General features: G+C 40.7%; 1 protein-coding gene across 8 annotated transcripts in view; it reads left to right on the forward strand.

Annotated features, from left to right (window-relative positions):
* SORCS1 (sortilin related VPS10 domain containing receptor 1) overlaps window positions 1-14,328 on the forward strand; it is a 577,597-nt gene that overhangs the window by 370,232 nt on the left and 193,037 nt on the right. For all 8 annotated transcript variants that reach the window (XM_059899261.1, XM_059899265.1, XM_059899263.1 and 5 more), the window contains exon 5: window positions 4,058-4,131. In XM_059899261.1, the coding sequence (XP_059755244.1) occupies window positions 4,058-4,131 (74 nt within the window). The remainder of the gene's footprint in view (window positions 1-4,057; window positions 4,132-14,328) is intronic.

Consider the following 14,328-nt stretch of genomic DNA (forward strand, 5'->3'; position numbering starts at 1 on the left):
GAAAGGGAGGGAGGGAGGGAGGGAAGAAGGAAGGACGGGTTAATCTTCAGAGGAGGAACATGGCAAGAAGTGTTGACAGCTCCAGACCAGCATAATAACGAACTAGAGAGTTGGCCCCTGAGGCTGCTAAAAGGTCTTGAGCATAGATGAACAATGGGTTTGTGCTCATTAAGTTGTATCTACTGAGATGGGGAAGTGGTCTCAGATAGTTTAGAGTGATTCTAAACGGGAAGGATTGTCTGCCTTGCATTCTTAGTTAACCAGAATCCTTCCCCCCTCCTTGTCTAAAATGTCTACTCTGTTTGTTCCCCAACATTTTGTACCAGTGTTAGAAAAACAAAACTAAACTAAACCCCTCCAAGAGTGGCCTTTGGGGGTTCATGACAGAGGGTTAGTAGATGAACAGCGCTCTCCTAAAACTAGTTGAAATATTCTCTTCCTCCCCCTGATCTTTCTACCTCGCTCATTCTCTAGGCTTGGCACTGCTGGAGAAAGCGGCCGATGCTTTCTCTGATGTGACAGATAGTAATGATAGTTCTCAGTTCTGTGTTCTGACAGAACTGAGAAACCTTGGAGCCGGAGACAGACAGGGAGGGAAATAAATCTTACTTAGGTGCTGCCAACACTCTGAATTTTATTAAAGGACATTGACTCGTTCTACACGGAAAGCCTTCCACTGGTGGCTGAGACAGTCATTGGGTAAAAAAGGCTTTGATCGCACTTTTTTTAGTGGAGGAAAACTTTGCTGCCAGACTCTGCAGGTTTAATTAGCACATTATCTTGGATGGCTGTGAGTTGTTTTCTTCTTTTCTTGGTATAACATCAGGCTGGACAATTAACTTCTTAGAGAGAAAAGGTTTGAAATAGTAGGTAGAGTAGACAGAGCAGCTCTGTTGAGGGGTGAATATTCAAGACCCTGCCTGCAAGTCCTTGCGAGTTTCAAATGTACTGATACTTATAGTTTTGTTTGTTGGTTTTAGGTACAGACCTCTAGCTATGGATCCATGGAAGTAAAACATATTCCTCTGCTAAATTACCTTTGTCTATCCTTTGGGAAACCTGAGTGTTTTACTAGGTAGATCCATTACTAGGCAATTTGCATGATGTAAAGTCAATACTTTTTTTTCCTACCTTCATCATCTACTATGTGCTAGGCACTCTCTAGATACAGAAGGATGGGATTCCAGACACCTAAAAACTTTGTGATCTCATCAAAGAGGCAGTGAGTGATCTCAGATATTTTAGAGTGATTTTAGATAGGAAGGAATTTCTGCCTTGCATTAATAAAAGGCTCTCTTGAAAGGCTACTAAGAAAGTTAAATATAAATATGTGGACTATAGTTTGATAGCATTCCTTGTATCATAATTCTTTGGAAATGAGGCCACTGGGAAATCTCAGTGTGTAGGAGAGGGTTCATAGAAAAGATGTCCTCTGATCTGGACCGAAAAAGAAGACTGGCATTGAGGTAGGCAAGTCTTGAAGCCGCCTCTGCCAGAGTGGGTAGCACCAGTGAAGGCATGGCAGGGGGCATGTGCCCACGTGTGAATGGAAAGGTGAGAAAGCGAGTCCACTGACACTAAGGGGTACCTTTTGAGATAGGAAACTATAAAAGATGTCACTGAGCTGAATAAGAGAGGCTTGGTTTATTGAATTGTTTGGTGTACCCACTGCTTGAGGGGCCTCTGGATGCTTACAAATAACAAAGCATCCCCTTGAAGAGGATAAAAACAATTATCATGGGACATACCTGACTGGTCCACAGGTTCTGAATCCAAGCCTAGGGCGATCAATTAAAAAAGACATAGAAGAAAAAATATATATACACACAGATGCTGGAACCCAACAATTCCTCACAGAGATGAATTCTGTGTAAAGGCAGAGGTAACAATCCCTTGGTGTAGCCTTAGGAGAGCTCAGAGTTTATATATGATTTTCAGAATATATGTGGCGAGTCTAGCCTTCACAGAGAATTATTATTTCAAACCACCCTGATTCTCTTACATTTGCATAAATCTTTGTATATAAATATAGGTATTAACATACATTTATAAATAGATATAAGCACACACAGTGGTGTGATCTCTGTTTCCTTTAAACTTGTAGAAAGCAGTGCAGCTCTGGGTTTCAATTAAAAAAGGTGGTGCAAGGGGAGAGGAAGTATCAGACACTCCGGATCAAGTGCTTGCTGTTGTAATCCAAGTCTGAATATTAAAATGCAAGTGTTCAGGACATACTGGGAAACAAGAAGCAGGACGTGAAACCTCTGGCTGCTTTGGGTTCTGAATCAAGAGGGAGGATGTTGTCTTATCTTCTGTCATCTCTACGAGGGGAGCTGTCTCCCCATTTCTCCTTGGTGCTCTTAAAATGGATCAAGCATGAAATATACCCAGGAAACTTTTCTCCCCCAGGCATGATGGGGCAGAGGAAAATAATAAGACTTGAAAGAAAAAGCCACAGATTCTTCTTGGCTGGATGCCCAAATACTCTGTAGTTGGGGCCAAGCAAGCTGCTCGCTTTGGTAGCCAAATATTTCAGCCTTTTTTTTGACTTCAGGATGTGTTTTGATCCAGTGGATACAATGTCGTGGCAAGCTCTTCCAAGGGTCAGTAAGTACCCACTTGAGCTGACTTATTTCTTGGACATGGCTGGTACATCTGCAGCCTTGGTGAGTCACTTGGTGAGTCATTTGACCCTTCACTGAGTGCTGGGGCTGGAGAGGGAGGACAATCATAGTACTCAGTACAGAGTGACTCACCATCCATTCACTGTGGGATTTGGCAAATGCGGTGGTGGACGACTGGGATGTGAGTGGGTTACAGACCAGGCACATAGCAGAAAGGAGATGTTCCAAAGGATATTTTTTCAAATCAGCAGCCAAATGTCCATGGGAACCAGAATACCTAGAGTAATGGGAATCCCTGGGCTGCCATCAGAGGACACTTCTAGAGGCAGAAAAGGTTCCATGGTGCTATAAAAATTACTGGAGAAGAGCAGGGGTATGGAGCAAGCCAGCAATGAAGAACGAGATGTAAGAGAAGAAAGACCTTTGGAGGGGAAGGCGTATTTGGAGGGTTAGACCCTGTCTCATGAGAAGTGTTTCCTTGCAGTTGCCCTTGGAAAGCACTGAAGCAGTGTAGCAACTGGACTTGAAATCTTCAATAACCATTAGTAAAATGGCCATAATACTGGGAGTGATGGTGTGCGGATTAAATGAAGGAATGCAGGAGAAGCACTTGGATCATAGTAAGAGCTTAGTCCACGTGGGCTGCTGTTAGAGCCTGAAGTTCCTCTGCTTCCTTTTAAAAAAACCAACACCGGCTCCTCTTGCCTGCAGAATCGATTCTGGTCTCCCTAACTGGGCCTTCGAAGCCTTTTTCAAGTTGCCCTCAACATTTTCATCTAAATTTATTTAGATAAGCCAGGCTTATTCATATACCGTCCCTGCATTACTCACCTTTGACCCACGTTGTTCCCTTTGTGAGTAATGCCCCTCCCATTTTTGTCAGTTTGAATTCTGCCATTCATTCAGATCCCAATTGAATCCCCACATATCTCGGAAGCATCCCTGATTGACTTCTGAGTCTCCTTCCTTTGCATTCCTTTATCACTGGTGGCATGCTCGTTATTTCAGTCAGGTTTTGGTTATACTGTTGGCTTTCTGAGAGCCAGGTCTAGATTTTGGACTTCTTTGTATTCCAGACAACAGTCTGCCTATGCTAGGGCCAGCGGTACAGCTCACCAGGCAAAACGGGGTATGAATCCCAGTTCACTCTAATATTTAGTGGCATGTGATTTCCAATAAATCACTTAATCTTTGTGAGCTTCAGTTTGCTCAACTCTAAAATGGGGATATTAATGTCTGCCTTGCAGAATGTACATGGGGAGTAGAACTGATATGCAGAGCACTCATCTGGCATAGAATGGGTGCTAAATAAATGGTAGATATTATTATTGTTAATAATAATAATAATAAAATAATAATAATCCAGTGAACCGATGTCTGTGCATTCAATGTACCGTAAAGTCGTGGTGTTGAATACTTTCTGTTGTCCACAGTTATACAGCTCTGCTGAATTTGGGAGAAGGTGGCAGCTTATCCAGGAAGGGGTCGTACCGAACAGGTTCTACTGGTAAGTCTCACTCTATTTTGTAGCACATTTAAGATATCACCTGTGTATGGAAATATGTATGGAAATATGTTAATATAAATGTTTCAGACATTACATGAAATTTCTAAAAATCATATTTGTATTTGTATGGAAATATGTATGGAAATATGTTAATATAAATGTTTCAGACATTACATGAAATTTCTAAAAATCTTATATTTGTACTTGTATGGAAATATGTATGGAAATATGTTAATATAAATGTTTCAGACATTACATGAAAAAAAAAAAAAAGATATCACCTGTGAAAATGAGCATTGGAATCTTTTCCTCACCCAGAACTCTCACATGAAGTCTGTTCTTATTGGGTTACGCACACATCCCCGAGGGCAGAAGGTGACATTGGAGTGGTAAACATCTTAAGGGAATGTTAAAGCAGTGTCATAAATCACTTAACAAACCCAACATAGATAACTGAGATTAATGGACAACAGGGGCTTTGTAACTGTTGTTTTGTTATATTTTGATGAGACTTTGAGACAGACACTTAAGAACATTTTAATAGTGACTTTTATTACTAAAAGCATGATACACACATATACTGCATGTTCATATAAAGGTTTTCAGTGTAAATAAGTAGATCTTATTTAGTCTAAAAGCAGATCCTCTTCCCATTCCTGCTTTCAAGTTTTCTAGACATTCTCATCATCATATGGGACGCAACCAATGTTTTTAGTTTCTTACTTATCCTTCCATAAATGTTCTCTGAATTACTAAATGCATATAAATATACATATTAGTAATTGTTTTTTCTTAGTCAGTTTTGACTGCTATAACAAAATACCGTAGACTGGGTGGCTTGAACAACACAGAAAAGAAGGAAGCAAAGAAAGTAATATTCTTTTTTTTTTTTTTTTTTACCTCCTGATCCCATCCCCCTGGTTAGATTAGAGGTGGCCTCCCTCCCTGGGTTACTACAATTGAAAAGAAGGGATAGTACAAATTCCTTTTTGCTTCTGAGTTTCCAAGGGCCTAGGTCCCAGCAAAATAAGAACAAAGTACAAAACATTCTAGTGTAATGTTGACATTACTTATCAATCCCTTTTGAATTTACAACCTAAACCCTATAAAAGATGTGATTCTGCCTTATCCTAATTTATCTAATCTGCCTATGGAAAGGGCATCTAGGTTGTTTCCAGACTTCTGCTAGTATAAACAGTGCTCTGCAGAACTAGCTCAGACAAGAGTTTAAATATCCCGTGTTCACATCATTGAGAATCATTGGGGCAATGACCTTTTAGGAGCCAATGAGCTTCCTGCAACTAGGACAGTAAAAATTGTCTCCCCTTTACTCCTCCTGAAATCACACTGCCTCTCATCATGCCTTGGGACTTCCAGGTACCTAATAGCTTCCCCCACCACTCCAATTCTCTCACTTCTAAGAGGAATGCATTTTTATCTTTCTTATTTTCAAACACTGCCCTAAGACCCTGTGGGATTTGAAAGCCAGAGAACAGATAAATCTCTTAAAACGCTAGTGAAACTGCCTGAAAAAGTAAAAGACAAGTCATTTGCAAACAAACTGGCTCAAAGTTAACACATAGAGACTTCTATATGGAAAGATACTTCTTCTTCCCGCATCACAGAGACATTGATAACTAAATAGGGTTTCTGTTGCTCAGAACTTATTCACCTCTTCCCTGCTGCTCCCACTCAGGAATGGCTGAAGCTTTGTTTTTGGCATCTAAGTTGGATGCCCCTCTCCAGGAATTCAGGTGTAGCTGTCACTGAGTCTCCCTTCTCTGATCAGAATTTCTTCTCTTCCTCACTTTATTCATTTTGTCCCTTATTCATGAGATACCTTGCATCTCCATGTGTTTTGCCTATAAATTATAAAGTCCCTTTTTGGAAAGCAGGTCCATATTTTTTTCTCTTTTACTGGGTGTTATATGTTCATAGAACGGCCTCCTCAGAGAATAAATAAATAAAAGACTAAACTAAATTAATGTGGTTCCCCTGGTTTAACCTGGAAATGAAGTTGATGCTTTGCCAATGAGAAGGTATGAGGGACCAATCATTCCTTAAGTCCTGCTTCCAAGTGACTGAATATATCTGCATGTGGACCCAGCAATTGAAGGCAGAAAGTTGCAGTTCTCAAATGACTGGAGAGAAGTTTGTTCCAACCAATAGAAACAAAGAAAAACATTGACCAAAAAAAAAAAAAAAACAACAAAAAACAAAAACGGATGAGAGAATTTCCCATGTTAAACGGTACATAGTACACAGTATCTTCTAGCTCACTGAAGGGCTTATTTACACTCAGCTTTGGGAGGTGAACAAATCCATCATTGCTTTGGCTGGTAGTAATTGAACCCATTCTTATCTGTTCTTGGAATGGGGTTCTTCTATCTGTAAGCCTGATTAGCAAAGACCTTGTAACCAAATGTCATATCATTATCTTTATGAAAACTATACACATGATCATATATAAATTCTAATTAATCTGTCTGTTGAGTGAAATGAATGATACCCCTTCTCTGCCTCTGGGAATGGAGTCTCTCCATTCAAGGCCTGACGTTGTGATAGGCATTATTCAAACTTAAGCAATTTAATCCTCAGAACAATTCTATGAAGTAAGCCTTGCATTATCATCCCTAACAGATCGGGAACCTATGGCATGGAGAGGTCAAGATCGGGAACCTATGGCATGGAGAGGTCAAGTAATTTAGCCAAGGTCACACAGCCAGAAAGTGGCAGAGCCAGGTTCAAATGCAGGCAGAATGGCTTCAAAGCCCATGAGCTACTAAATCAGTGGACTCTATTGCCTAGGCCTCTTGGAATTTTTTTTCTGGGCTGGAGCTGTGAGCCCTAGAAATCTAGCCCATTCAGGCAGATGAGAAGAGAAAATCCAAAGCTCGTTTGGCCACCATGCCTGCGTGTGTATCTCTCCAACTGGGCTTGGCAAATGGCCTCCTTGGGTTCTTTAAGCTAGGTTGATTTTTCCAGAGAAAGCATGAGACCTTGTAAATTGCACAGTGCACATGACTGTTGATGAAATCTCTTGGTCTCTGGCCACATGGTCTGTATTTTCTGACTCTGAGCAACTTCCTAAGGCTGGCAGAAAAGGTGTCATTCAAAGCAGTATTTATTAGACTCCTGGAAATCAGTTGCTTCAAATTACATAAGAACTATAGGGCTATCTAGGGTTATTCAGCAAGCTTAACTGAAAGAAGCTCTCATTAATCATTTCTGCTTGAAGCCTGGCTGTGGGAGTGTAGAGGTGACTAAGGGGAACTTTTCTAGTGCTAAATTGAATTGACGAGTGACCCTGGGTAATAATATAGCATTTCCCATGGAGAAAAATGAAGATGAATTCATATCTTTTCCTCATCACCTAGTACACTTAAGAAATATCTTTATTTTGGGTGGCAGTAGTAATGCCACCCCTGGAAGTAATCAGTGGCAACTGTGAAAAAATTATGGAGTGTAACAGTTTATCCTTATGTTCACGGTGGTTGTTGATAGTACTAGCATACTGACATACATATGAACTTTCTTCCAAGGAATTTAAATTGCTTCCAAAACCGATTTACATGTTTAGGGCATCTTATAAAACATATTTTAGCACAATATTGCCCTTAATAGAATAGGTGTCTGTTCATTCAACTAACTGCTATAGCAGTCTTGTTCTTTACTATGTCAGAAATCAATTATACTAGGAGGCAGTACAGCCTGGAAGTTAAGGGGCTCAGAGATACTGAGGTGTGAGTTCTAGCTTTGCCATTTACTAAGTAAGGGGTCATGGGGAAGTTAAGTTCTGTGTGCCTCAGTTTTTTTCCCCTGTAAAGTGAAGATAATTAATACCTACTTAATCAAATGAGTTGTTTCTTGTGAATTGGTTATATGCCTGGCATCTAAGAGTTGTATTAAGTTCCCACTGGCTAATAGTAATATTATTAATAGTAGCTGACTTTTTACATCTCTTAGTTTTGTTTCTCCCCCATGTTGGCTTCATTCTCAGGTTGCTTTCCCCATTCGTAGCAATGATGGACATCATCAGCTTTAGTCTTACAACCTAACAGTTTGGAAGCTCCATCAAACCAGTCTGCCTCTTTCCTCATGTTTCCAGGGATTGAATCCCAGCAGTGATTCCCATGCATTACTCATGTAGGTCAGACGCATATCTTCCCTGGGAACTGAAATAGGAGATGGTGTTGAGTCCCAGTTAAACTGCATGGCTCAAGGTTGGAGGAGAGAAGATTTCTAAAAAGGAAAAAAAAGAGAAAAAGATTCTGTTACCATAAAATAGAGGGATAGATTTTAATTACGGAAAAAATACAGATGGGAGAACTGAGTGCCAGCAAGATAATGTTCCATAATAGGGATTTGTATTTGTTAATTAACTATATACAATGGTCTGGGCACATGATAAATCATGCCCTTTGATCCTCATAACAGGATTGTGAGGTAGGGATTTTTACTCTCGTTTTGCTGAAATAGAAAAGTGATATAGTTTACCCAACATAAAATGTAATACAGCCAGGTTTTGAAACTTGGTCTCTCTGGGTCCATGGCTCTTGCTTGCGATAGTAAAGATCAGCTCAAAACTCAAGACTTATTTTCCACCTGTATCCCCCATAATAACTGTTAGTTTAACAGTTCGATAGATAAGAGCCAACGTGTTGCATTTGACACTGAAGAAGAACATGAAATGGAGGACCAATGTTAGCCAAATGCCTTGAATAAGTGAAGCTTTTGCCAAAAGCCAAGTTTGCTGTTAGAGGTTGATGAATGTGGTTTGTTGGCGTCTGATTCGACTTTAGGACAAAGCAATGGAAGGCAGTTTTCGTTAGAAACCACTCAGTGATCTATTATCTATGCAAAAGACAAGGCAATCTTAGAACTGTTTCACTTAATTAAAAATACGTTCAGATGTACCTTATTGATTATGTCGTTCTGACATATAGGGGGCTGGCTGGAAACAGGGACAGCTGAATGGCGATTACATGTTTTCTGTGACAAATTCACACGTGGAAAATTAAGAGTCGGCTCGACAGTGAACCTGTTGTTATTCTGGAATGCCATCTTGTTTCAGTGGTGTCCCTCAGGGGGCATAAGGAAGCTGTATTATATAGCAGAGGGATATAGGGATACTTCCGGCTCCATACTCAATGTGTTTGAGCAAGTTTCCACATTCTCATTCATCCCCATTGTTCAATGCCAGTCAGTATGAATGACTTCCCATTGCACATCTTTGGCAACAAGTCCCATTTCTTGAGCACTTACTGTGTGCCAAGCTCTGTGCCGAGTACTTTGCGTATGTTGTTTTTTTTTTTTTTTTTTTTAATTATTTATTTATTTATTTTTGGCTGTGTTGGGTCTTCGTTTCTGTGCCAGGGCTTTCTCTTCTAGTTGCGGCAAGCGGGGGCCACTCTTCATCGCAGTGCGCGGGCCTCTCACTATCGCGGCCTCTTTTGTTATGGAGCACAGGGTCCAGACGCGCAGGCTCAGTAGTTGTGGCTCAAGGGCCTAGTTGCTCCGCGGCACGTGGGATCTTCCCAGACCAGGGCTCGAACCCGTGTCCCCTGCATCGGCAGGCGGACTCTCAACCTGCGGACTCTCAGCTGCACCACCAGGGAAGCCCCGCGTATGTTGTTTTAAACAATCCTCCAATCAATGATGTGAAATGATTTATTGATCAAAACTCCGTCAAGACCTGTGATAGAAAAATGCAACCTGTTTTAAGAAAAAAAAATTTTTAAGCAGTATTGGCTCATGGATCTGATAAATCAGGTCTAACTTTTTCTAGACTCTACTTGATCCAGAGGCTCATTGAAGTCATCATCTCTTTTCTTTTTTCTTTCTCTTCTTTTGTTTCCAAAGACATTTGTTTTTTTATTGAAGTATAATTGATTTACAGTGTTGTGTTGGTTTCAGGTGTACAGCAAAGTTATACATGAAGTCATCACTTCCTACCCAAGGTCCTCTCATCTAACCTCAGGTGTAAGAGGCAGATCCATAAACTTTTGTTAATATATCTGGCTATAGTCAGAAAACACTCTGGGACTTAAAATAGTTTCTCTCTGTGCTGATTCATGGCACTACTGCTCATCATCTAGTCCTTGTTGAATATTTCTGCCAAGCCAGTTTCAGCATTTTATGTGCCTTGTTGTTTGATAGTTTGTTTTATATTCACCAGGTCACCATGACCCTTCCTCTTCTTCCTTCAGATATGCTGGCATTCAACACGGCATCTCCAAGACTTCTAAGCCACTCACACCAAAGGGGCTTGGAGGGGATATGGCATGAAATGACTCTTTTCTCTTTCTCCAGATGGGTTTAATGGATTCAATAACAAGAGAATTCTCTCTACTTTTCCTTTCTCAGGTTTTGCAAATTGGAGATGGGGTGAAGTCGAATGATGTTACAAAAAGAACAAATATATATATGTATATATACATGTATATGTAAATTGTAATGTATAAAGTAATATATAAAGTAAAACTCTATGCTATCAAAATAACTAGAAAATGTGTTAGTGTATTTGATAGTATTGGATTAGATAGGGTGTATGGCTATTTTTTAATGATACTCTGCCTCATCCTTCACCCACATCTATGAAACCAGTCATTGTCTGCCGAGAACATCTTGAAAAACACCATCACTCGCTTTCAATTTCATGTGAGCTGGCAGTGGAACATCCCGCCATTCAAAATCAACTTTTTCTATAGCTTCCATATTTCTGTATTTCCTACATCCCAGCCTCAGCGCCTTAGGGTCATATTCAACTCTTCTCTTACTCACTCTTAAATCTTTGGGTTTCCAGGTCCCACTGGTTCTACCTCAGTGAAGTTATATCTGTCCACCTCCTCTTCCACCCTCCCTAGCATTACACTGGTTCAGCATCCCCCTCACTAGGAATGGTGAAAAAGCCCCTCCATCCATCTCCTCATATCGTAGCTACTGCCAGAGGAATCGTGTAAGCATTTCCCTGATCAAGTGTTTGCCCCATTCCTCATTGCCTACAACATAAAATTAAAAAGAGTAAGAATGTAACCAGGTTCTTGCAAACCTGGGTTCAGATATATATTTTCTGACCCAACCGCCATGCTCCTAGTTCTTTTTTTTTTTTTTTAACATTTAATGTTACTATCCATTTATTTATTATTATTATTTTTTAGAGATAACATACATATTTTATTTTATTTATTTATTTATTTATTTTTGGCTGTGTTGGGTCTTCGTTTCTGTGCGAGGGCTTTCTCTAGTTGCGGCAAGCGGGGGCCACTCTTCATCGCGGTGCGCGGGCCTCTCACTATCGCGGCCTCTCTTGTTGCGGAGCATGGGCTCCAGACGCGCAGGCTCAGTAGTTGTGGCTCACGGGCCCAGCTGCTCCGCGGCATGTGGGATCTTCCCAGACCAGGGCTCGAACCCGTGTCCCCTGCATTGGCAGGCAGATTCTCAACCACTGCGCCACCAGGGAAGCCCCACTCCTAGTTCTTTGTGCCGAATTCCAGAAGGCCAGATAATTCTAAGCACTGGTTAGTCTGTGGAGCAGTCTATACATCTTATCTCTATGGTTTTATACAACTCTTACCTGGGGATAAACTGTCCTTCTTTGTTTTTGCAGTGATTGATTTTAGCACCTACTATGTATCAGGACAGTTTTGGTCTTTGAATGCAATGATAATGTATGAGGGTATTTGTCATTATTAGGATCACAATATCAGACCTTTATGGCCTTATGCTGATGGTCTACCATGTAGCCTTCTTTGGTTCTTGCTTCTTGTTTTTCTAGGCAAGAAGAATCTCTTTCTTCGAACTTAAATGTGATTATGTCATAAATAAAACATAATGTGTCATAGCATGCGTTGTATTACAGATCTGCGTGCGGGATTGGTTGAAAGAGTACAGGCTTAGAGCCGGCATATGAAGCTTCAAATCTGAGCTTCACTGTCTACTACCTGGGTGATCTTGAGAAACTACTTCACCTGCCCGAGCTTCAGTTTCCTTATTCGAAGGCTTATTTTGAGAATCAAAAATGGCATATTATCATAATTATTATTAAGTAACTTAGCACTTAGTATGTACTCTATCTTTTTATTTCCTCATTTCCATCTCCTGATGGAGGATAAGTTCCTTAAGGACCAAGACTGTCATTAACGTATTTCTATCTTGCGTACAACAATAAATGGAATAGCAGAAACTGTAGTGTGTACACACACACGCAGAAATTCACCAAGTACACATATATATGTATATGCACAAACATAAACCTCCAGTTGAAACTCATCTTGAATGGACTTGATCAGGGAACCATAATAGATGACCTGTTTTTCCTTCCAGCCTGAATAGGTTAGACTTCTAAGCCACTGAAGCCATCAAAGTGTATATTGAAAGGTGGGGAGGATTCTAGATCAGTAAAAGGAACAGTTTTCTGTGCAGTAGGTTGTTTATTAACTCGACAGGCTGTCCTAAGGAGTCATGAGATCCATGTTAGCAGAGGAATTTAAACAAAAACAGAGTGGCTGCCTCCGAGACCGTTCTCACAGGGAGCTGTGCCCTAGGATATTGACAGATCCTCTACACACTTCAGAATATGGAATTCAGGTGAGGAACTCAGAACCCTCCGTCCTTTGGAGCATGGACTTTATCCTCTCTTCTCTGGCAGTCTCTTCTGGTTCTGAGCCTCTGAGCCGAACCATGTGCGTGGCTTGGGTAAGGAGCAGAGAGAAATAGCAGGAAATCATTCCTGAGATCACATACCAAGAGCTCCAATGGGACATTTCTGGCACCTATACTAGGCGTGCTGGATAAGAGGATTTTCATTATCCTCGAGAGGACTGGTGTTTTATCTTTTTTTTTTTTTTTTTCCTGTTAATGAGCTCCACTTGAGTGCTATTTCCCTATCCACTTGCACCTTCCTCCACTTCTTAATCTCTTCCTGTGATTAGCAAGTTTTCCCTACAAATTAAGTTAGTTTCCCCTGCTACACTGTGAGCCCATCACTTTTCTCGTGACCTTCATTCACTAATGGCCATTATTGATTCCTGTCCTCCTTGATGACTTCTTGTCTCCATGGAATGTAATTCCTCTATCTCTGAGCACCTGAGATGCAGTCATTTCTCTGGATTTCCACTAAGAACTCTCATGATGGCAGAGTACAAGAGATGGCAGTGAAAGAGTGAAAGAGGGGAAAATCCTCATAATTATGGCTTCCTAATTTATACTAATATTTAAAAAAATTGACTTATGCCCTAGTGATCAGACTTCATTTAGCCTTCAAGTTCAAGAGCCTGTGGGTGTGTCCAGTGTCTGTGTATGTGGTTTCCCTTGCTCAGTTAATCATCGTCCACCTTTGTATGTTCCACTTAGCCAGTGAGAGATGGTGTTTGGTGTTTCAGAGTGAGGGATCTGGAGTCAGAATGCTTGTGGTATCAACAGAATCCTGTTTTCAAGGGGTGTGACGATGAGCTATTTAGTTAACTTCTTTAAGCCTTGTTGTCTTCATTTGTATGACAGTCATCATAATAGTGTCTTCCTCATATATTTGTTGTCAGGATTAAAATGAGATTCCAGGTTACACTCTAAACACATAATACATGGTGAATAAATATGAACTATTACTTAAAAGAGGGATAGGGCGAGGTGGGTATTAATGAGTTTCTGCGATGTGGCCATCTCACTTTGATATTTGATTTAATAATTTATATTTCCAGTGGGCATTTTTAATGTGTGCATGAGTTTTGTTTTTGTTGCCGCAGAATTAAGAACAATGGATAGAAAATCAGCTTACTGTTTTATTTTGTAGCTTCTCAAATAGTTGAAAACTCTTATCTTACAATTCATTTAATTTACATCAGTTGAGTCATTTTCAGAGCTAACTCCTGGCCATAAAGATAGAGGAAACAGCCCCTGCCCTCAAGGGGGCCTGCAGCTGCTGAGGTGGGGTTGCAAAGGGAGCCCCTAGAGAAGTCTGTGGAAGGATATTGCCCCTGCTTAGCTGCCCCTCTGTGAGTTTGCAGCCAAGCATCTGGCTTGACACCTAAGGTCATAAGACTAGAAGTCTGGAAGAAAAGCTGGACTTGTAATTGTGAAGGGAAGAGCAAGGACAAACCAGATAGAAACTACCAGTCCTTCTGCAGTGCGTCCCACCACCTCTAGCCAAAAGGACCTTCAGAGTGAAATAGCCACTACTTCCCTCCTGCCTTGCAGATG

The sequence above is a fragment of the Balaenoptera ricei genome, chromosome 16 (assembly GCF_028023285.1).
Source record: "Balaenoptera ricei isolate mBalRic1 chromosome 16, mBalRic1.hap2, whole genome shotgun sequence".
In the NCBI taxonomy this organism is placed as follows: Eukaryota; Metazoa; Chordata; class Mammalia; order Artiodactyla; family Balaenopteridae; genus Balaenoptera; species Balaenoptera ricei.